We start from the raw sequence: 23,966 nt of genomic DNA, 5'->3' as shown, positions 1-23,966 counted from the left end.
CTTCACTCCACCATTCCTTAACCTTAGGCAAGAAGTCCAAGTGTATCAGCCACATATTTTCAAACCTGAATGGTCTAGGTCCATTACCAAGAGGTTCTTGTCCTACTTCTATAGGGTAGTGATCAGAGGTTATCCTAGGTAGGGCCTTAGCCACCAAACCTATCTAGTGGCTCTCCCAACCCTCATTAAATAGGAATCTATCAAGCTTTGAGCAGGTTGGGTTTTCTTGAAAGTTGGACCAAGTGTAGGTAGCCTATAGTAAAGGAAGCTCCCGTAACTCATAGGAATTTATGAAGTCATTGAACTTCCTCATACTAGTTGTAATGCCTAGGATTATTTGACTGATATGTGAATCTTATTGCATTAAAATCACCCCCCAAACACCAAGGACCTTCCCACGTACCTTGAATTCCATGAAGCTCCTCCCATAACTCATTCCTCTCTCTGTGATTATTTGGACCATACACATTTGTTAGCACCCAAATAAATCCATCTTCCACCATTCTGAATTTTAGGGATACAGTGAAGTTTCCTATTAGCTCTTCTACTGGTTCTACGAAGTCCTCCCTCCACAAAGTTACTATTCCCCCCGAGGCTCCCCACGACAGAGCTGAGCACCATCTTACCCCTCTTATTTTCCATATCTCCTGACCCACCTTCTATCCAATTCAGCTAATTTTGTCTCCTGCAACATCACAACATCAGGTCTTTGCAGCTTATAATCTTCATTACCTTTCAAGAATTTAGCCCTCCAATATAGTGTTCCTTCATTTAGAACCCTTCTTTCTTTCCCCTCTGCCACTGAACTCGATATCCCCTTCAATGTCCATTATTAGTCTCTCTACTTCAGACTTTTTCTTCTTTTTCCTACCCTTATTTCCCACCGACTTCCTATTCTGCCCTTTATTTCCTAATTCCTGACCCAATCTATTGGTTCTTGCCTCTGATTCAGGGTTTTTTGGAGACACCTCTATCATTTCCTCCTTCTGTCTATATTCCTCCAGCAGGGCACAAATCTGCTCCCAAATCCATTCTAACTCCTCCTTTTCCTTTCTAACAACCCAACTCCCTTCTCTGATCAGACTCCATCATTATCAATCGCCACTTCCCTGCATGTGGACTGGCTGTTGGGTATCAATTCTTGGAGTCAAGACTAGGCCCTTCCCCTTTTCCGGACTCAGCCATGGAAGCAGACTAGGTACAACCAATACTTCCTCACCCTCTACAGTCATAGAAACTTCACTTCTCTTTCCCTCTACGTGAATCCTTAGGTAAGGCTCCAAGTCTGATTCTTGTCTCTCTGGCCTGATGTCCTGACTAGGTTGCACATATGGAATGGACTCGTTTATTGGTCGGGATGCACTCTGCCTTACCTCTTTAACCGTTCCCAACTCCACCTATCTTTTGTATAGCATACCCAGTTTGGGAAAGATCTGTTCTCCACTGCTAAGGTTCACTCTTCTTTGCGTTTCGATATTACCAGAATCTTGCGAATCCATCTCCTCCTCTAGGAATAACAGTTCAGTGTTTAGGCTACCCTCTGCCAGTATATCTCTTGGTTTTTGGAGGTCGATACTTCCCAAGCTAATGGTTTCTTCCAAATCGGAATCGGAATCAGAAAGTTCTTCACCGTCTGTCAATCTTTCTGATTCAGAGTCAAAAACCTCACTGCTCTTCACACTCCTAGGGTTACGGCATTCTTGTTCCTTATGCAGCATCTTCTTCGAGGGTCTCCATTGTAATGAGCAGGAGACCTTCGCAAAACTGTTCGAACGAGAGAAAGAGCTTGAGGAAGACGATGGTATATGGATTTTACTGTCTACCTGAGGAGCCAACCTTGTCACGTGCTCCTTTAAGTTGTCACGCACCCCCCTCACTCTTGGGTCTTTTAAGCATAGCCCACTTAACTTTCCGGGCCTACTAGACCCAGAATTACAATTTAGAGATGGGCCTGTTGGTTGGACCCCGTGCATATTCCCGAGGCTACCAATACCTCTGCTCGACCCAATGAATCACCTCCCTCCTCCCGTATTGCACTCGGACCATTCCTCTCCACTGGAGTAAATTGCTTAGGTCCACAAGCAACTGCCTGAGCAAAAGAAACTTTGGTTTTCCCACCCTTGCCTTGTGCCCACAATCTCTTTTTTTCTTCAATTGCATTACTTCAAGTACCTAATGTGACCTAAAACATATTACATTCCTAATTGTACAAGTCGCCCTATACCACGCCCCTCGAGGCAAGCCCAAACAAGTCCATGTTGGGGTCTTAAAGTCTTAATTATCACACAAAAATAATGATTTTATAATTTTATTTGCCTTTTAAGAAGATATTTTATTAAGATGAATGAATGAACAACATTAGCAAATAGAGGGTTAAAAAAAAAGCAAAAAAGCGTACAATTTTCAAAAGGTGCATGCCTAGGCGCACCAGGCGTGCGCCTTTCGAAAGTGTTGTGCCTAGGACCTGGGCGAGGCGCCTACCCTAAAATGTGCCTCGCATGTGTGCCTAAACATGCCTTTTAAATCACTGGAGTGCACTGACATGGATAAAATAGGCAAGTATCATGGGCTGGGCACAAGCCTATGACCAAATACATTATGTTAAAAGTATATGTAACACTTTATGTTATATGGCATATAATATATGCATAAAATGTGTTATGCTTTATATAAATATAAAATAACATACACGCATACAGACAAATATGCATATATATATATAGTGTTTTAGGGGCATTTTGCTAGCGAAGCACAAGGAAAGGTGAATGACTTCTTGAAGCTAGGCATAAAAATGCAAAAATTCTACAAAAATTAAAAAAAATGCTAGACAAGAGTTCTTAGTCTCCAAGTAACCTTTGCACAAGTCCCCAATTTTCCCTACCACTTTGGTCAAGGGTTTAAGGGTTCCGCCCTAGCCCAGTTGCATGGCATACCAAGACAGAAAAAATGTGCAAATGTCAAGTTTATGATCCATTACAGAAACTTTCAATTCCAAAGAGCTGACTACAGATGCAACAGAGTCAACTCAATCATGGATTCAAACCTTCTCTTCTTCGAGGCAATTACCCAAATCATCAAGTTGGCATTGACTTCTTTCACAGTAGGGTTCACCGTGTTTTCCCAAGATATCTCCGGTTAGCCACCAGAGAAATAGGTGATCTAGGAAGAAGGGTAGAAATGCAAGTAGATAACTCGCTTTCCACCAAAGGATTTTTTTTTATGGGAAAAGGCTGACTAATCAAATCAGCACAAAGGATGGGTAAGAAAATTTAGGTGAGAGTGGAAAAAGTCTTAGCAACAGCTAGAATTTGCCAAATCAAACTTTATTTCATCAAATCTACTCATTTTAAACTCCAATTAAATGACACTATTAATAGACTCATGATCTCAGATGTTCCCTTACAGACTCCAGTTTTAACTAGGAAATCGACCCAAAACAACTTATAAAATTCTAATTGCTATAAAACTAAGACAATCCATAGGTAACCCATAGGGCACTAAAATAAGGACTCACTCTTAACATTAACTCCAGTAGCACTTTCCTAGTCCAACTAAATAAATAGTAAGCCTTTACCATAAATATTAATTTCAAGATAGCAATAAAATTCTAAAAAACAAGACCCTATTCTTAAGATAACTACAACTAAAAACTAAATAAATAATCTGAAACAACACTATCCTAAGACAGTAAGACCATTACCCAATGTTGGTCCAAGCTAACTGGCCTCACAAAGGGCAGACTAAATATGGTCTTAATCTTTTTTTTTCTTTTTTTTTTTTTTACACATTGTCCACTCTTAGACTCGAACCTCCCTTCTCTCTTGACAGCCCGAGATTTTACCATTACACCAAGTAATGGACCCTAAACAATACCAATATCCTATCACCTAAAAATTTTGAAATTAGTGTAGGAATTGGAAAATTGAAGTAATAGTTTAATACTCCATTAATTCATTCCTAGTTTTTGTATCTGTATCACACCCTCACCTTGCAGAGAGAAAAGGGAAGTAAAGTGAAGGATGCTAGACCACTATTGCAAACCATAGATGAGAAAATTAACAAGTTTCCAAATATTTCTTATGAAACAATTTTCTTCCAAAGGTACCAACATGAAAATTATCTTTGATCTTTCTCATAGTCCCCAAAGCTCCAAATGGAATCAAAAGATTCAACTCCATGAATAAGAACACCAATATAAGACATTCCGCACATAATCAGCAAACTGTTTGGCAGGTGGCAGGTTCCTAGCACCCAGGAAAATAGGTGTTTCAGCATGGATGTCAATGACCTTGCATCTGAAGTAAGCCTCCATAGACCTCAAGCACATCTCTCACCCCAAGGGAGAGGTTCCTTCCAAGAGAAATACTTAAAAGCAGAATAATGAATGTAAACCTGTATATACAGTATTAATTAATGAATAAGGCTTTTGTTATTGATAAAAAAACCAAAGAGTAGAATAATGAAATATAAGAGTGGGAGATTCAATCAGAGAGCTGCCCTATTGATTCCTGAAATGGTCCTGCTCAATTCCTTCAACTGTTTGAGTATCCCAGTCATCAAATAATAGACTTTCAATTATTCCTAGCACTCCCATGGTGGATACCTTTTTTTATGATCGGTGAATTGTAAGATTTATTAATTCAAAGCCAAAGAAGGTACAATTTATGGAGAGGCATGAGATGCTACCTCCCCTTTAAGGAGGGGAGATGGAGGAAACCATCAACCCTTTAGTTACTAAACATAACAAAGGACATGAAAATTACAGAGAGGCCCAATATAAGGAGACCCGAGTAGCCCCTTGTTTGGCAAGACAATCAGCCAAGGCATTAACCGATCTCCCCAACCACTGAAATCTGACTATCATGTCCCTAAATAGCCATTTGACCTTTTTTAAAATATCCTTAAACTGCCAAGTGACAGTACCCGGGTCAGCCAACCATCCTACTACCACCTTGGAATCTCCTTCAATTATTAAGTTTCGCACTCCAAGTTGATAAGCAATCTGTATCCCTTGTGCTGCAGCTAAGAGTCCAGCCCTCACAGAGTCTCCTATTCCCACCAGTCCCGAGAAAAAGGCAATGATATTGCTGTTCTCATTTCTAAGTACACCACCAATCCCAGACAGACCTGGGTTACCCTGACTACTTCCGTCAAAGTTGAGCTTAACAAAACCCTCCATCGGTGGAGTCTAAGTTACTTGAACTCTAGGCTTCCTAGAGGAGGTGAGGGCAACTGCAGACCAATTCCTCATTAAATCATCAAAGGAGTAATTATCAAAGAGCTTTAAGGATTTCAACCACAAAATAGTCCTTGTAAGAATATAGTCCTTGACCTCAAGAATGCTTCTTTCCTTCTGAAAAATTCTGGAATTTCTCTCTTCCCAAATAGTCCAAAGGAGAGCTGCTCTTATACACTTCAACATAATTCTCCCTCTTTTTGTGGTCCACACGAAGGTAGAAGGGGAGAACAGCAAATTTACCTCAGTTGGCAAGTTCCACCTGCACTCAAACAAGTCAAAAACCCAGTTCCAAATGACTGCAGCAAAAGGACAAGAAATCAATAAGTGGTAACAGTCCTCAAACTGTGCTGTGCACAAAATACACCAGTTAGGGGATAAACATAAGAAGGGTCTTTTCTCCTGCAAGTTATTCATCGTATTGATTTTACTGTAGAAAACTTCCCAACAAAACGCAGCTATATTTGGGGGAATAGGCCTAGACCAAACTTCTTTAACTGGGAAAGCACAAGGAGAGGAGCTAGAGCAAAGGGAGTTAAAGAAAGATGCACAAGTAAATGACCCTTTCGGAGTCAAAGTCCAAATCCTCCTATCAGAACTGAGTGGGTCCAAACAAACGGAATCAAGTAACAATAAGAGCTCAGAAGCTGATAAGGATTCCTCATCCCTCAACCCTCTACGGAAGCCAAGGTCCCAATTTGTAGACAAAGGGGTATACGGGGACAAGTAAAAAAGGAAGCAAATTCCATAGTATTTTCTCTTTACACCAAGCAGAATAATGAAATATAAGAGAGGAGCTTCAATCAGAGAGCCCCTATTACATTAAGAAGAATAAAAAAATTATGCTGTCCCATTGACTCCTGAAATGGTCCTGCTCAATTCCTTCAACTGTTTGAGTAGCCCATCAAATAATAGACTTCTCAATTTTTCCAAGAACTCCTACAGTGGATACCTTGATTCAAATATTATGTGAATCCTTTCTTTCCAGACGAACCATAAGCAAATTCCACAGTATTTTTCTCTTTACACTGAAAGCACCCACTCTCCACAAAGAAATGCAGATTGCCCAGGAGCACCCAGTGACTATTTAGAGTAATTTTAATAATGGTCCTCTCAAAGCCCAAAGAGAATGACAATATATTAACTTTGGAGGAAAGAAAGAAGCTTGACCCTTGAGGGTTTCAAACCTCAGAGGCTTTGCATGTGCAAATAAGACCGCCTTTCCGCTGTGCACAAACACCAGCAATCCTAGATGGACCAGGATTAACAGATGATTTAGGCATCCATATTCAAGGGGAAGGGGTTGCATAGGCAAGCAATCGCTAGTCTATCAGGATGGGAATGGACAACAATTATAGCTTTAAAACAGGTCTAACTTGAGAATCCCATGATGCTACCAAATATGTGTATGGGTGTGGATTGCAACCCCATGAAAATACCTGTCTTCAATTATCAAAAAAAAAATATATATATATACCTGTCTTCTGGAAACTGTAGTGTAGCAGGACACCAGTACTCTATTATTCCTTTGCCGTCTGCAGATATAACAGTGTCAAAGACATGATTGTATTTCATGACTTTTACCGGACCCATGTGTATCTGCATGGAAGGCACAAAACAAAGAAAGCATAGATCAAAATAAGAACAAACATGTGGGATTTAGAAAGCTTCATGTCATGCCCCAAAATATCAAAAGAAAAAAAAAATCTGGCAAACCTCTTTGGAGATAATGGGTTCATTTGAACCAGCTCGTGCATCAAAAATATGCACATTTGGGGAGTTCCGATCGCTAATGGCAAGCTTAGCTTTAACATCACCTTGTTTGTAGACCCATTCAACTGATCCAGGAACAAATGGTAAACGTATCATGACCATCATGTCATAGTTGACAACATCATATATCTTCACAGAACGATCACTTGAAATTGTACAGCAAAGCAAGCCATCAACACTAACCTGCATTACTGAACCACATCATGGTTGATGATTGCTTGTATGGAAAAAACAGTTTGCCAATAAGAGAATTACATGCAGAATTAGCTCAAAAGTTGGAAAAGAAGATACTAGATGAAACAAGCAGACTAATGACAAAGGTGAAACTTTTTTTCTGTAAAAGATGAAATAACTGTTTTTTTATCAATAACTGAAACTCTAAATAAATATTAATCAGAAACAGAAACAAGAAAGCAAGGGGCGAGTTAAACTCTCTTAACCCTCCCCGGATAGAAGTTCAAATTACAACAAAGCCCAAAATAAACTATCCCTTCCCACCCCTTGTTTTGCAAGTGTATCAGCAAAAGAATTAGCACTTTTCTTTACCCACTGCAGTTCTATCTACATGTCCTGGGCCAGCCACTTAAAACTTCTTTTTTTTATTAGCAAATTTCCAAATTCCAATGATAGTGTGGAGGAGTTGAGAAGAGATGGAAAAAAGGGTCTGGTTTGCATGTTGGATCTAGAAAAGACTTATGATATTGTTGACTGGTCTTTATTGCTGGAAGTGTTGTAAAATTTTGGTTTTGATGAGAGATGGTGTGTATGTTGGTGCAGGCCTGCATTAGGATTTGCCACTACTCTATTTTGGTGAACAGAACTGTGGTGGATCATTTTCCAGCCACTACAGGAATTAGACAAGGGGACCCACTCTCTCCTTTCCTCTTCAAATTAATTGCTGAAGTTCTGGTAGACTAATTACTAGTGAAGATTCTAGAAACCTGGTGAGGGGTGGAGAGTTGGAAGGAAAAGGGCTCCAATCACTCATTTCAGTTTGCAAATGATACTATCTTGTTTTGTGAAGGAGAAGATGTCAAGTGGGTCAGGAATTTGAAGTTGATGGTTCAATTATTTGAGCAAATCAAATCTGAAAGTAAATTTTGATTAGAGCTATGTAGTTGGGGTTAATATAGATGAGAGGGAAGTTGTAGATAGGGCAGATATTTTGGGATATGCAGTTTCTCATTGACCATTGAATTATGTGGGAGTACCTCCGAGAAATAGCAGTTTTTGGAACCCAGAGGTTGACAGATTCACAAAGAGACTAGCAACATGGAAGAAAAACTATCTTTCTTAGGGTGGTAGGATTACATTGACAAAGTCCACTTTGGCCAATTTACCTTTCTATTTCCTATCAATTTTCAACTTTGAAGATACAAAGGGGTGAGTAGAAGTTTGGAAAAGTTCATGGACTTTCTATGGGAACCAGGGGAGGAGAAAAGAGACCACACATTCAATTGAGAGGTGGTTACTAGAAGTAAGAGTGTTGGTGGATTAGGTATAGGAAATATTCGGAAAAAAAAAAATGAGGCTCTATTGGGGAAAGGGTTATGAAGATAGACAACAGATAGGGATAAGTTGTGGGCCAAGGTGATTCTAAGCATTCATGCCTTCATGGGCAAACGGTTGATGGATGGGATGCAGGAGCATTGACTAGGGCTACAAGAGCCTCTCCTTGGAAATCTATTCATGCCAGTCTACCATCTTTCTTGCCTTTTATAAGGTATGACTTGTGCTCTGGAAACCTTGTAAAATTTTGGGAGAATATTTGGGTGGGGGACACATCATTGAAAGAACAATATCCTTCCTTGTATTCCCTGTCAAGGATAAAAAATGAGCAGTATCCACGTTTCTTGTTCCTTCTGACTCAAGTTATGCGTTTGAGTGGGATTTTGGCTTCAGAAGGGATCTCAAAGACACTGAATTTAACATTATTTCAGCCTTCATTCAAATACTGGAAAGGGTGGTGTTAGATCCTTCAAGTGAGGATAACCAGATTTGGACTTTATCTTCCTCTGGTGCCTTTTCTTGTGCCTCGTTCTTTAAAGCTCTAGTTCAACCTTTTGATGGCCTTGGGCAACCTTTCCCAGTCAAGGAAGTTTGGAGTAAACCAATTCCTCCCAGGATTGGAGCCTTATGTTTTAGTTTCAAAGCAATTAGGAGTTGATTTACATCAGTTTCCTAGTCTAAATTGGTGTCCATAAAGGGATATTCAATTTCAAATGTTGAGCATCACAATTCCACATTGGGAGGATCTATTTGATAAAACAAAGTTTGGTTTAATGAATTCTGTTTATTGCTAGGTTTGTTTCTCTTTTTACCCTATCTCTTTCTTACCTATTTCTTCTTCCAAGTGATTTATCTCTTTCTGATGTCTTGCTCATTCTATGGTGGATACTGGATAGTAAGCTGTGTACTTGCCTTTCCATCCCTAATCACCCAAAGCCTAATACCCAATAATAATAATGATGATAATAATAATAATAATCACCCAAAGCCCCTTCTTCGCCTCACAAAGACCACCACCAGATCTGGATTCTGGAATTTGTGAAACCACCTACCTTGTCCTACATATGTACAGCACAATATAAAGCATTTTGCTGGGCTAGCCACGGCTACACCCAATTTGTCTCATTTATATCTGTACATCATTGTGATAAGTTCTTCAAAAACAGTTGTACCCTATTCACTATTCGTTTGGTTGTTCTTTGTGTCCATATGAAGTGACAGACAGCTCTGTTGACAAATGTTTGATCTCCCTCATTACAAGCCAGTATGCCAAGAAGCCTAATTATTATTCCTTGGCCAGCACACTAAAGCCTTGGGGGTCAACATACATAATCTCTTATTGCATGATATATTCAAGGTTGCAATAGAACATACCAACAAAAAACATAATAAATACAACCAACATCATATAAGGAAATACAATCTTCAAACATGGTACTATCAAAAAAAGAGGAAATTTTTATAGAACAACAGAAGTAATGAGTAATCTTAAATATGCTAGCGGGACAAACTCACAGCCAGCCCTTCAATGGGACCAAGATGAGATCTGAAATGCTTAGCAAACTCAACTCCAATTGCCTTTTTCTTCCAAAATTTCAAATGACCTAAAATCAAGAATCAGGGCAAAACAATCAGTGTACCAACAAGAAATCTCAGTTTCAACTATATTCCATAAACTTGAGACCTGATGCAAAATAACCTCGACATAATTAATTATTATCCAATGAAATGGTTGTACCATTGTTATCAATCACTGGAAGTAACCCACTAAATTAGTGTCTTAACAACTGAAAGGATTATAAAACCAATGGTTGGCCTGATATATGGTAATAGGCACCCTCAAGTTCAAAAGGTCATAAAATTAAAAGTGGGGAAGGAGAGCATCAGTTTTTTATTACTCAAATTTGCCAACAAGAAAATGTAACCATAAAGAGACATAGAAACTTCTAAATACAAAAGAAATTAAACCTTAAATGTGGGAAACAAGATAAAAATGGAACACTAACAAAATATGTCGCATCATAAGGAATATCGCATGTTTTAGAATTATACTAGCCGAGACCTATACGATGCACGGGCATTACTATGTGAAATTGAAAAGGAAGGAACCTGTGACATTCCCAATTGAGCTAAGTCAGTCCAAGTCCGACTCAACTCAAGCAATAAGAAAGTTGTATGTCCTTTGCTTTTTCATCCTAAAATAATAAAACTTCCTAACTATTGTATTTTATTAAAATTTTTAACTTTTAATGGAATTCAAATGAATTATAAAAATTAAATTTTGAGGACTCGTATAGGAAATGGTTTAGCCTCACCCATTTAATGAAATGCATGGTACCATGCACCATAAGCACATAGGGGGATTATCCCTTATAGAGATGCAGGTCGGGTGGGCTGGACCAGGTTTAAGGTCAACCCAGGGCCACAGGCCCAAACCCTAAATATTGGACCTAAGACATGAGCCCCAATTGGGCCTGAGGTCAAGCCCAGTGCTTCCAAACCAAGCCTAGCCTGAACTGAAAATCGACATACTCAGGTTGGACCGAAGCCCAAGTCAAGCTTGGGTTGGTCAGTTGGGCTCAAGTGGACCTATTAGGCTCAATAAAGTTGCATGAACCTATTTATTATCACTAATTTAAAGCTCTAATTAGGAATTTTGTACATCTTGCATATAAGCACGCATGTATATATATATATATGCATGTTTTTAAAGTCACTAAAAAGTTGTTTGTCTAGTTGGGCCGGGCTTGGGTTAGGCCAAGGTCAAGCTGGGCTAAAGCTACCAAGAGGCTAGCTCTCCAAGCCCACCAGGAAAAAACAGAAAGCCTGGAATTAAACCTGACTTGTGGAGAATAAGATAGAAAATATGTTGAGAATATGTATTAAATTTCACGTGCATGATTACTGTAAGGGTAATTATCCACTGGGTTAATAGCACATATTATCAGAGGTTTCTTGAGAATTATATTATCAGGGAGAAGTAATACCAGTAAAAGATCAGTCCTTCCTCCCCTTACCACATCCCCACCCCACCAAGCACATGTATGCACAGCTGAGGTAGTCCTTCATTCTCCTCTTGCAGAGGATGACATCAAATAGAACTTTGATGGGTGTTAATGGGTAATACAGGTCCTTCAGATACCAATGGAGTCAACAATGGAAATAATCAATCTCTCCTATGAAGCTAAGCCTATGCTACATCCTCAAAGTCACCACTAGTTTACCGCCATTTTATATTCAGAGAGTTGAAATTGAAACAAACTCATCGAGTGCAAACTTGTTTAGAAGTAATTTATCAGGCGAAAAAGGTATGTTCTTTGGAACTTTGTAGTCATGCTCAATAGTCAAAACCTTGTTAAGAACTTGAGATGGGTTCCAATATCCACCAAATCAACTGCCTATAGTCTATCTAGATGGGTAATGACAATAAATGACTTGTTTAAAGCTATTCTCTACCAAGTTATTTGTGTTTTTTGCTGATCATGTACAGACCCATTTCCATGCTCTTGGGCATATGTTTTCATATTATTCCCAAGGGAATATGCTTAATTATACTTTATTCACTTTAATACAATTACTCATTTTCTTGTTTGTATAAGATACATACATACATATAGAAAGATTTACTTGGTACCCAGGAGTTGACAGCATTGTTTTGTTTGAGTAATTGCCAACAAAGTATCATTATTATTCCATTCTTTTAAAGTTCAGCCTAATCACTTTCTTTGCGCCCCACCTATGATACCTGGATGCCTGTACACGGGTGCCATGTTGTGTTGGATACTTCAATTTTTAGTATAAATTACACACCCAATACAGTATCCAGAAGTGTCTTTGTCATATCCGGGTAACATGTGTTCCACTTTTTTCTGTTAGTAACTGATAACTGATAAGAAGATTTTACTAAATCAAGAAATAATGAGATAGAAAAAACAAAAAACAGAGCTTCATCTTCGCCACAAAGTAAAACCAAGATCTACCCTCAATATGCTACTCTCCCTCTACAAGATAGAAACCAACCTTAGATTCTTAGTGCCCAGAATCATGGTGGATTGAGAACATAAGTTGATATCAATCCACTGGAGAACCAAGTTTAAAAAGCAAAAGTTCTGTCATGACCCATGTGGAGAATACATGTAACCATATGTGTATATATTGTTCGATTTAAAATAAACTGATTCGTTAATAAAACTAAGTTTCATTCCATAAGTGAATATGACTTTTAAAGCGGGTTTAGATGGCTCAGGGCAACAAGGGAGGGTGACACAAAAGAGAGAATAGGTAAGTAGGGCTAACGTGCATGGAGTGGCTGTAGGCATTTCTCTAATGGGCTCATTCCAAAGGAGCTACCGACTTTGAGTGGTTCTGTGCACAATAACCAAGTTAGCAACAGAACAAAACCCTTAACCAGGGGTATAAAAGCCTCAGAGAAATTATTCTCTATCAGTTTGTTCAGATATTCACCCTATGAAAGTATAAGAAGCTGTTCATACCGGCCATAGACCCCATCTCCTGGATGGAAGTATGAACAACTTATTCATGCATCCACCCCTATAATTACTAGTGAATTACCTTGCACTTCTAGTTTGATATAACACAGAGAGCCCCACCCCCACAAAAGAAAATGAAGCCCCTGTAACAGAGATAGAAGTTTATCCTGAATGCAATCTCTAATACCCATCAGTTTCTAGATTGTGCTCCACACACACTCTCGTTGAACAAAATTTTTATGATATTCAACAGTAAGAGAGAGAAAAACATAAACACCCCCTAAAGCATTACGTCGCAATATGTCGTGGAATGGTCAACAATTCTAGCATATGCACCATTATATATTTGGTTGGGATAATTGCCCATGTTAAAAAATTGAAGAGATTAAAAGAGAGGATCAAAACTTGGTACAGAAAAATATTTGGAAGACTAGAGGAATTTAAGGAAAAGAGTGCAAAAAGGATAGAAAAGTTGGATCTTAAAGAGGCTAGGAGAGAGAGTCGTGGGAAGGATATAATAGAAAGGAGCTTGAAAGTGGATCTAGAAGAGATTCTATGTAAGGAGGAAATCTCTTGGAGACAAAAGTCGAGATGCAAGTGGCTTCTAGAAGTAGATGGAAATACAAAATGCTTTTCATTCTTTGACAAATGGGAGAACGAAAAACTTGATCTCAAGCATTAAGTTGAAAGGACGAGGATATTATTAAGACTTTTGTAGACCATTTCAAAGTAATCTTTGCCAATTCAGGAGAAAGGAGTTTAGACTTTCAGGAGCTTAAGTGGGACAGAATACCCATGGCCCAATCAGTTTTTGTGGAGAGAAGTTTCAGTGTGGAAGAGGTCAAAAAAGCAGTATTCTCACTGGAGAGATCTAAAGCCCCTAGCCTTGATGGTTTTTATATGGATGTTTATTAGGAATATTGGGAAATAATAAAAGGGGATTTGATGTAAGTCTTTGTGAAATTTCACCAAAAAGAGGAAATTTCTCCTGGAGCTAATGCAACCTTCTTAGACCTAGTGCCAAAAAAGAAAATGACCAAAACCCCTAAGGATTTTGACCGATAAGTCTTCTGGATAGCCTTTACAAAATCAAAGCAATATTCCTGGCTGGAAGGTTAAAGATGATTCTGTCTTCAGTAATTTGACAATTTAAAGGTGCTTTTGTGGAAGGGAGGCAGATTATGGACCAAATCCTAATTGTAAATGAATGCATAGCAGAAGAAGAAGAAGAGAGGGAAGGATCTATTTGCAAATTGGACCTAGAAAATAGGGGTACTCTGTCCTTTGATATGGTTGATTAGTCTTTCCTTCTTAACATACTGGAGAAAAGTAGGACTAGAAGACTGATGGAGAAAATGGATCAAGGGTTGTATTAGTTTAGTGAATTATTCAGTTTTGATTGCTAGAAATTTCTTCCCAGCAAAAAGAGGCTTGAGATAGGGAAAACCTATTCCCCCTTCCTTTGGACAATCTGATTAGGGGTTGGAGGGTAGGTAGAAATGAGATGATTGTAACTCATTAATACTTTAAGACGATATAATCATTTCCTGTGAGGGAAGTCATGAAAGTGATATGAAGAATTTGAAAGATGAATCGGGGGTAACTTGAGTTGCAGGAATCAACTTGAGAGAGAAAGAAATTCAACCATTGGCAGGACTCCTAGGCTGTGAGGTCAAAGATTAGCCTTTAGAATACCTTGGGAATTGGGCTTCCATTGAGAGGCAACTCAAGAGGAGAAGGCTTCTGGAAACCTATTGTGGAGAGAGTTGCTAAAAAATTGGCTCTTTGGAAAAGGAATTACATCTCAATGGGAGGGAGAATTGCCCTAATTAAATCTCACTAGCCAATTTGCCCATTTATTACTTGTCCACAATTCGCATTCCAGCTAAAGTGGCTAGGCGATTAGAAAAGTATGAGGGATTCCTTATGAGAACTGGGTGATGAAAGGAAGGACCACTTGGTGAAGTGGGAACAGGTGTGTAAATCTAAGGAACAGGGAGGGCTAGATATTGGGAACCTTATTCAGAGAAATTCTATTAGGAAAGTGATTGTGGAGAATCCGGAGGTTTCCCCTAGAAGATGATAGCCTTGGCACAGGATCATTTTAAGCATTCATGGTATCTTGGAAAATGACCAAGATGCAAAGGTGGCTTCTCTCTCTCTCCTTCAAACTCCTTGGGAAGAAATACAAGATGTAATCCCAACTTTTCTCATCTTCACTCGCTTTGATGTGGGTTATGGGAACATAGTTTTGTTTTGGGGGGATCTGTGGATTGGTGACATGCCCCTCAAACTAAAATTCCCTTTGCTCAACTCTCTTTCCAATTACGAATTTGAACCTATTTCAAAATTTGGTGCAACCTCTCCTTCTGAGATAAACTGATATTTTGGCTTCAAGAGGGGCTTAAGGGATAACGAATGTGAATCTCTTGCTCTCTTGTTGGCCAAGTTGGATACAGTCTTAGATCAAAATTTGAATGATGGTAGAATCTAGTCTCCCTGACCTGATGGAGTGATGGACTCTTTTCTTGTGCTTCTTTTTTCAACCTACTTGTCCTAATTGAGTCCTTGGGGGTGAACTTCCCGATAAAATAGATTTGGTGCAAGCATATCCCTCCTAAAATTCTAGCCTTCTGTTAGGAAGTGTTTCTTGGAAAGATTAATACCTACGACATGTTGTAGAAAAGGAGGCCCAACTTGTGCCTCTCTCCTCATGTGTGTATACTTTGCAAAGCTTGTGGTAAGACCATTCCTCATCTATCAATCTTATCCTCTTGTGTCTTGTATTTGGGACTATTTCTGTTCCCTCTTTGGTTGCAGATAGGTTACCCCTCAAGATGCAATAAGCCAATTCAACCCCAATTCCTGATGCAGACAAAAAGGAGAGGGAGAATTATGTAGAGGGAAGTAAGAGCAGTTGTGGTGTGGTCTATTTGGAAAGAAAGAAACTAAAGAATCTTTAATGATAACAGCAGGTCTAAGGAAGAGCTTAATTAGGCCATATAAAAGTCAGAGCTGCGCATTGAATAAAAACATTAGACCTTTTTAGAGTAATCTCAATTAATGAAATAGTAAGAACTTTATAAAAAGTGGCACAAACAGATAAAAGGAAAGACAGTGAGAGTGGAGTGGAAACCCCCAGCTGAAAATAAATTGAAGCTGAACTTTGTTGGGCAATCCAGGGAGGGCAGGCATAGGGGGTGTTTTTAGGTATCACTTAAGCATGGTATTGGATATGTATTCTGGACCAATTGGTTTTGGTGATCAGGTTGGATCTGAAATAATAGCATTGTTGCAAGGACCGAAATTAGCACAAAATCTTGCTTTCCGAGAACTTGAAGTCGAAGATTCAAAATTGGTGATATCTTGCACAAGGCAAATTCAGCACCTTGGAGCAAATAAGCACACCTTCAAGGAGATAGATCACCTAACAAGGGAACTCAATGTCACATTCAGCTGGATTAGAAAAGCTACAAATGAGTTGGTAGGTATAGTAGCAAAACAAGGGGTTGATAGAAACCATTTGTTTTGGGCAAAAATGTAAACTTTTACATTTGGAGATTGGTTGGAATGAACCAACTGCTGTACTAAACTTTAACTTCAAGTTTAATTAATGAATATCCTTTGCTGATCAAAAAATAATAACAATTGCCCATGTTAACCTTGTTATATAAAATCCTTCAAGAACCATGGAGACAATATACCACCACCAGGTCATACCTCTAATTTGTTTTCTTGTGGATGTCTTCCTTGGTCCCTCTAAGGACCAAGGAAGATCTAAAGGCCTGTTCATTTCCTCTTAATTCTTATCTCTAAGAGGAATCCTTTAACTTCAAGAGAAAAATGGTTGTTTGTTTCCTCTTATCTCTTATCTCTTAAAGTGCAATCATACAATTTTTTGTTTTCCAATGATACCCCCAAAAAGACAAACAAAAACTCTCGTATATGGGGTCAAAATGGATATTTGATCATTTTCAGAATTCAGAACAACATTCTCTGCATTCAGAGTTCAGAGAAAAGAAAAGTTCACCAATACCAATATACCTCTTAGTGTAATTATTGCACTTTCAGATGTCAGACTTCAGAGCAAATGAACAGGCCCTAAGAGTTTAACCCTTAAACAAGATGTTTTACTTGTTCATCCTTCTCCAAAGATCTTAAACCCCATTGAAGCAAACTTTCCTCCACCACCAACTAAAACAATTTGGTTTGGAGTCCAAACCAAATTAAAACCTTCAATTGGGAGCTTGTGCACCAAAAAATGAACTTCCATGAGATGCTTTAAGACAATAAGGAAAACATGGCCACTAGCTCCACAGATATACTCCTTCGTAAAGCAAGTAATGAAGAAGCCTACCATTTGTTATCACCTATTATAATGCTCCCCAGATATGGAGCCACTTCTTATCTCTCTTTAGAGCCCCAAAGCATACCGCCACAATTCCATCTTATGGTCAATGCTAACTTTCTTCCCCTTCTAGTAGAAATGCTTAAGATCATGTGGCAATGCAAGAGAGCAGTCATTTTATGAAGTTTGTTTGAGGAGATAAATGCCGATGGTATTCGCTCACAAGAGTTTGGAGATAGAGACTTTGATTTATCTTGTTACTATCAGATACTTGGAGTGGCACTGGATGCTAGTCAAAAAGATTGAAAGAGTTTCTTGGAATTAAAAGGTGTTCTCTACTTTCTTGTGGAGATGTAAGAGAGCAATCATTCTGTGCATTCATTTTTCCAAGACAGAATCAAAAGGCATTCTCTACTTTCTTGTGGAGATGTAATTAAGGGGAACAATCCGTATGATTCCCTGAATGGGCCCTTACCCAAAATAATAAAAACTCAAGCACTTCATTGAGTGAATTATGTTGCATGAGAATCTATTAAAATTTTCAAACCAACAATATGTGACAAGTTTGTCAAGGCAGGACTCAATTACTTTTTTAGTTGGATCACTCCTTTAGTAAACTTCCATTTTTCTGACAGGTTTTCATTGGAAACCCAAGACTAGGGGTGATCATGGGCCTGAAATATAAACTTGGGCCCAGGTAGAGCTATGGCCCTATACCTGGGCTGAGAGGATCACCATAATTCCTCCTTTCATACTAGCCGCCAGCTCTATACTTGGGATGAGAGGAACACCTCCTTGTCCGCTCTCCCCCCCCCCCACTTTGGAACTTTGTCCCACCTGAACCCCTAAGTTCTTGAACTGGAGGAGATGAAGAGGCGAACAGAGGAGTCAGAGAGCTCGAAACCTTCAGGACTTCTTGCCTCTGAAGGCTGCTTATGGACAAACTCTTTGTGTTTGCTGAAGCAAAGCTACCTCTGTCCTGAGAGAGAAGATCTATCGAATCGGACTCTTCGGAAGAGGAGACTGACACTACCAACTCCTTCCCTTTCCCTTGACAAGAAGGCACTTTCCTAATCGTTGAACTAGAGGGGCTTTTAACATGGCCTGGACCAGGCCCACTAAACCGTTGGTTCACCTGGCACAGTTTGCCCAGAGATAATGGATCCGGATCCCGTCCCCCTGCCTTGATCCAATCCAAAATCGCACCTACCAGAAGGTCCAAAAAAGACCTTCTTCTTTCTCATCCAAACTATTTAAAATTTGACAGGATACTGACCTCATCCTCGAACTAGACCAACCCGCCTTTTTATCCTAGTCATCCATTCTGAGGTCCACCCTTCCTACAACTCTGAAACTTCTTCCTTTTCCTTCCCCTAACCAGCTGCTACCCACCTTCTTCCTCAGCTCCGGCGTCGACCTGTGCACCGAGCACTTCTAGAATGGTTGGAAACTCCTCTGACAATTGACCATCAACTCTGGATCTTTCCCAACCGCCTTTGAGACCGTCCTCAATGGAACTGGCCAAAGCCTTTTGTACTGTTCTTGGCTTGACCTGCACCGCTTCAGCAAAATCTGCCAGAACAAACATCTTTTTCAGCTTTATCTCTGGCCAGATGGTGACAACATACATTGCACTCCTAACCACTACATTCATCGTCGGGGGGAACACCTGATCAACGTGCCTTGATACGAAAGAACTCAACACTACCTTTGCTAGCCTCTACGCTATCTTCTTCCAGAAAACCTCCGCAGAGGTCCCCCATTCCTCTAGCAAAATTATTGCTCTAGAGGTGTAAAGGTAGCCCATATACTCTTACCCACACATAACCATGTAAGTCCTTAGGGGATTGCAAGGTTCCAATCAAATCTATCCATGGTTCTAGGCACAGTAGAGCTCCTTTGAAACACCTGGACCTGGAGTTCACCACTCTTCTGGTGTCTTCCTCAAAAGGGAGAAGAAAGAGCTAAAAGTCGTCTTCAAGCCTTCTCACCTCCACTCCTTTCAAACATCCCCAAACTTTAGAAGCCCACCAATGCACATCCTCCGCCTTATATCTTTCCAGTCAAAAGACTCAAAACATTTGACCAGGCACGCCTAAAGAAAATTCTTCTGCATTTCTACACCTCTGGCTTCAACCTCCAGGAAAAGGTGTTGCTGGTTAGCTTTGATACACACCGTTCCTTCTAATGGACAAGTCAAAAGGGAGCCTTTCCGTCAACGGGAAAAAGGTTCCTCTTCGTGGCGACCGGCCTTTCCCCCTCTCCTCTTGCAGGAACTTTTTGGTCTCTGTTCGTAGAACCTAGACCTCGTCATTTGCCACCGGCGGGGGCCAGTGCTGCAACCCAGACTGACCTCCTCCAAACATCAATGCAGTCCAGCGGGCATCATCACAGTCCGGTCATGTATAGTTCAGAAACTATGTTTTGAATTGGTTATTGTATATATTTCTTTGTCTATAATCAATAAAATCATCACTTACATGATTACATAGGAAAGAAAAAGGAATAAGAAATAGTACCTAAGCATCACAACATCTCCACTTATCGCACGCACACACACACACACACACACACCAAAAACAACATTGCCAATTCAATAATATCAAGAGAAGGATAAAGGAAATAGTATCTAACCATCAATACTTCCAGTTATGATAAACTCTGCTGCTGACACAGCAACATGTGTGACCACATCACGATGCATATAACTTTTCTCATACCTACAAAATAATACAATTCAAATAGCACAATTTGATTAAAATTTAAACACAGACAATTAAATAATTTATCTACAACTTTCCTACATTCTATTACACATTTTCCCCCACAAAATGAATAAAATAGCTTTGTCAAACCTGTGGCAATAATGAGAACTTGTCACCAGGTCAAAACCATGTAGTTGGTTCATTATTGTGTCCATCCATTAATTTTAACCAACTACAGATATATGTATATATATATATACACAAATTGAAGTAGTAGGAACCAGTTGTAGTTGATGAGAAAAGAGAAAAAAAAAATAATTAAACAAGGTCGTAAGGAACTGATGTGCATGGAAACAAAATAGCAACAGATCTATAGGGTTTTTGATAAATTACAAATCTATAGGATTATTACAAGGCTTATATGGACTTTCAGTTTAAGAACGAATGTGTTAGCAATATGCCATTCTCATGTTTTAAATCAAAGCATAGATAGCATTGTTATTAAGGTAGAAAGGTGAGACTCAACAACAGCATTCTCAGAAAGCATTTAGGTAGGCACCTAAGACCCACCTATGCAGTGGTTAGGCGGTGGTGTTTTTGCTAAACTCTTATCAATTACTGTTTCCACTCCTAAAGATTTGTATACAAAAATTCTTGCATTCCTTTCATTCCACAAACCCCAAAGCACTGCTGCACACATATACCATACCTGTGCAGAAATCTCAAATATTTGTCATCATTGTGCACATTAGCTGTTTATTAACAAGGAGTAAAGGAAAAATGTACATAGAATAGAAGTGTCCTTCAAGAATCTATGAAGTATTACAATCCAACACATGTCTGACAAAGACACTTCATCCATTTAGGAGAGTCAATGCAACACTAAATGACACTCCACAGAAAATGCCTTATCACTTCAAAATCTATAAGAGATAGAAAGTATAGAAGGAAAATGTTAATAACCAATTCTAACTATTTGCAATGTCATCTATGAGGTTGAAGCCACAAAAGTAAATGGTGAAACCACTACACAAAATTAGAAGAACCACATTAACTAGAAACTGGATTAAAATCTATTATAAAGATAAACAAACAACTAGATTCCAACATTCACACTTACGTTATTCCAGGCATTGTTTCAAGAATGCCTGACAAATACAATAAGAATGAATATGTTTGCTCATATTATCTGGAATTATTACAATTCAGATAGTCTTTTAGGCTGCATTTGGGAAGAGTGCAAATAGAGTGTAAATCCATATATTCAGAGTGCGTTCTGGTCCATACAAATGCAAAGTTTCTTTCCAAACAATTTTTAGTTCTAATGGATGCAAACACGAATCTCGAGATTGAAAATTACTTTTTTAAAATTGATCACTTTGAGTGCAAATGTTTACCTCCTTTTTTTCAATGTAAAATTTCCTTTCATTTTGGGTGCAAACATGCCTTGGAAACTGTGTTTTCTGTCATTGTCAATACACAAATGCACTCTTGCCAAAAACTAGCAAAACTGAACCACAATGCATATTTGCAGTGAACCAGCATTTGCATTCTTCCCGAACACAGCCTTGAAGTTTAATAAAACCTTGTTACTATAGATTTACAAAATATACTACAGTTGAAAATGTCCCCCAACCTGTTACCCAGATATGGCAAGGACATAACCAAATACAGTATCAGATATGAGATTGAACTATCTGATACAACACAGCACCCTTGTACAGGTATCAGAGTATCATAGCTTCCAGATCTTTTTTTATTATAAATAATTGCTCATGCTTTATTAATGGTATCAGAAACCTACAGAATATTCAGAGCTGCTCAATTTCAATCATTCTTTTAACAAGTTGAACTCCCAACTCCCAAACATCAGGCATGTTTCCCAGTAAAAGAATATGGGTTCCCTCAGTCCTGTTGAAAGTGGCATTCCTAGCATGGACGGCAGCATTATTGCATTGGAAAAATGTTACAAGGCTTATGACCTTATTGAGAGAAGTACGGATCTGGAAAATAGCACGTGTGCTGTGCACTGCACAGGGGCTCAGAATCATCTAATCACATCTTCATTCACTGCAAGTCCTCCTAAAGTGATGGGCCTCAGTCCTCTCAGGCTCTGGGTTTAAAGGCTATTCCTCCAAATCAGTTTAATCATTATTCCATGAGTGGTATTTGAATGGACTGAGCAAAAGGAGCAAGCTTGTTTGGGGAATAATTCCAGCCATCACATTGTAGTCTATATGGAGAAAAAGAAACACAATTTTTTTAAAACAAATCCCAGAAGATGAAGTGCTTAGGAGGAAAAAGGGCATTTTATACACATGGCTGGTGATCCACAGACCATCTCAAGGGGTTCCTTACAGTTTTTTTATCCCAATACTCTTACTGTAAACATTATGTTTTACATTTTTTTCAAGAAAAATGGTACCAAAGAGGTTGCACTATGTATTTTACAATATCCTCCAGCTCTTCCCTGTATTATTCAGTGTAGCCAGTGGCTTGATGCATTGCCTAGGCATTTTGGAGGTTCATTGCCTAATCAACCAACTAGGTGAGTGGTACAGATATATAAACATCCCAGTAGATGCAAATAAGTAATTATACCCCATTTTATATGTTGATATGAGTGCACACAACCCGATTTTGCTCATTATAAGTGTCTGTAGAAACAAAAATCAAGGCTCTTAACCCCAATGTGTGGTCGTGTGCATCTTTGCTTTAAGACTTTATGCCGAACCAAGTAGAGTTTCCAAAATCTTGTCATTTCTTTCCAAAGTCAAATGTAAGTTGTCATTAAATCATTTACTGGTTCACTTTGTAGTTTGGTAGTTTTACTATTGACATGCAATTACAAAATATTTGTGTATAATTATATACGTAGTAAAATGTGTATGTTCATTCTTTGTACCCGCCCAACCAAAATGTCTTCTTTAACACTGGTGTTATTTCTCTTTTCAATTTTTTCAATCAACTCTTGTAATTTTCTTCTATACCAACTCATAAGACATTTGCATTTTAACTACATGAATCACAACAGCATAAGAGAGTTAGCATTTGCGATGTTCCTTTACAAGTCGTACAATATCAGGCCTATTAAGGACTGCGAGAAACAGAGTTCTCCAGAAGCTCTAGCTGATACTTACGCTCTACAACGAATAATTCTCAAAATAATCACTTTATCAATTTCAATACTAAATTGATGAGTAAGTTTATTCTCCTATTTTTCAAAATAGCCATATAACTGGAGAAAATGAGGTCAAGGCAAACTAAAACCCTAACTCCCTTTGCTGAAAAAACTAAAAACCCTAAATCCCAAAACCATTGACTAAGAAAAATGTCAAACTATAACGCCAAAAAACTCACATGTTAGCAGACGGAAGCGCATCCAAGTACGCCTGCTCGAACTGCAGAGGACGCTTGGGACGAGTCTTAGCGGCGGGACCGGGGCCAATAAGTGCCTCTTCCTCGCTCGCTTCCATTGTCGAACCTTTCTTGCCGTTCTGAGGTTCCTCCATTGTAGGGTTTTGCACGCACAGAACCGAAGACTATCAGAATGACTCGGGGCCCTAAGAAGCAGCTCACCGGGCTATTGTCTCTGCGAACCGAAACATGGCCCTTTTTTTAAACCGAACCGGTGGTATCGGTTTTTCATTTCGCCAAATCGAAATCGAATCGGTACCATCGATTAATCGGTCTGCTGGTTTTGGTTTTTGATCGATTCGATTCTTTGATTTTTTGGTTTTTTTATTTATAATATATATTATATAATATTATATTATAAATAATAAATGATATAATATATTATAAATATTTTTAAAATATATAATATATATAATATATTTATAAATAGATCATTATAAATATAATATAAGTATATACTTATATATAATACATAGAAAATATATAAC

At 38.8% G+C, this 23,966-nt stretch overlaps 1 protein-coding gene across 2 annotated transcripts in view; it reads right to left on the bottom strand.

Annotated features, from left to right (window-relative positions):
- The window catches only part of CYP71 (cyclophilin71), a 38,045-nt gene extending 14,392 nt beyond the window's left edge, over nucleotides 1–23,653 (bottom strand). The window contains exons 1-5 of one of the 2 annotated variants that reach the window (XM_010245789.2): nucleotides 23,422–23,653; nucleotides 19,991–20,076; nucleotides 10,034–10,122; nucleotides 6,953–7,200; nucleotides 6,714–6,835 (exon numbers count right to left, since the gene is read on the bottom strand). In XM_010245789.2, coding sequence (XP_010244091.1) covers nucleotides 6,714–6,835; nucleotides 6,953–7,198 — 368 coding nt within the window. In that variant the 5' untranslated portion in view covers nucleotides 7,199–7,200; nucleotides 10,034–10,122; nucleotides 19,991–20,076; nucleotides 23,422–23,653. The remainder of the gene's footprint in view (nucleotides 1–6,713; nucleotides 6,836–6,952; nucleotides 7,201–10,033; nucleotides 10,123–19,990; nucleotides 20,077–23,421) is intronic. The other variant, XM_010245780.3, reaches the window with a different exon arrangement.
- Nucleotides 23,654–23,966: the final 313 nt, after the last annotated feature.

This window comes from Nelumbo nucifera, chromosome 6 (genome assembly GCF_055504915.1).
Source record: "Nelumbo nucifera cultivar China Antique chromosome 6, China Antique-T2T, whole genome shotgun sequence".
NCBI classification, from domain to species: domain Eukaryota; kingdom Viridiplantae; phylum Streptophyta; class Magnoliopsida; order Proteales; family Nelumbonaceae; genus Nelumbo; species Nelumbo nucifera.
This window is presented reverse-complemented; position numbering and strand designations above follow the sequence as displayed.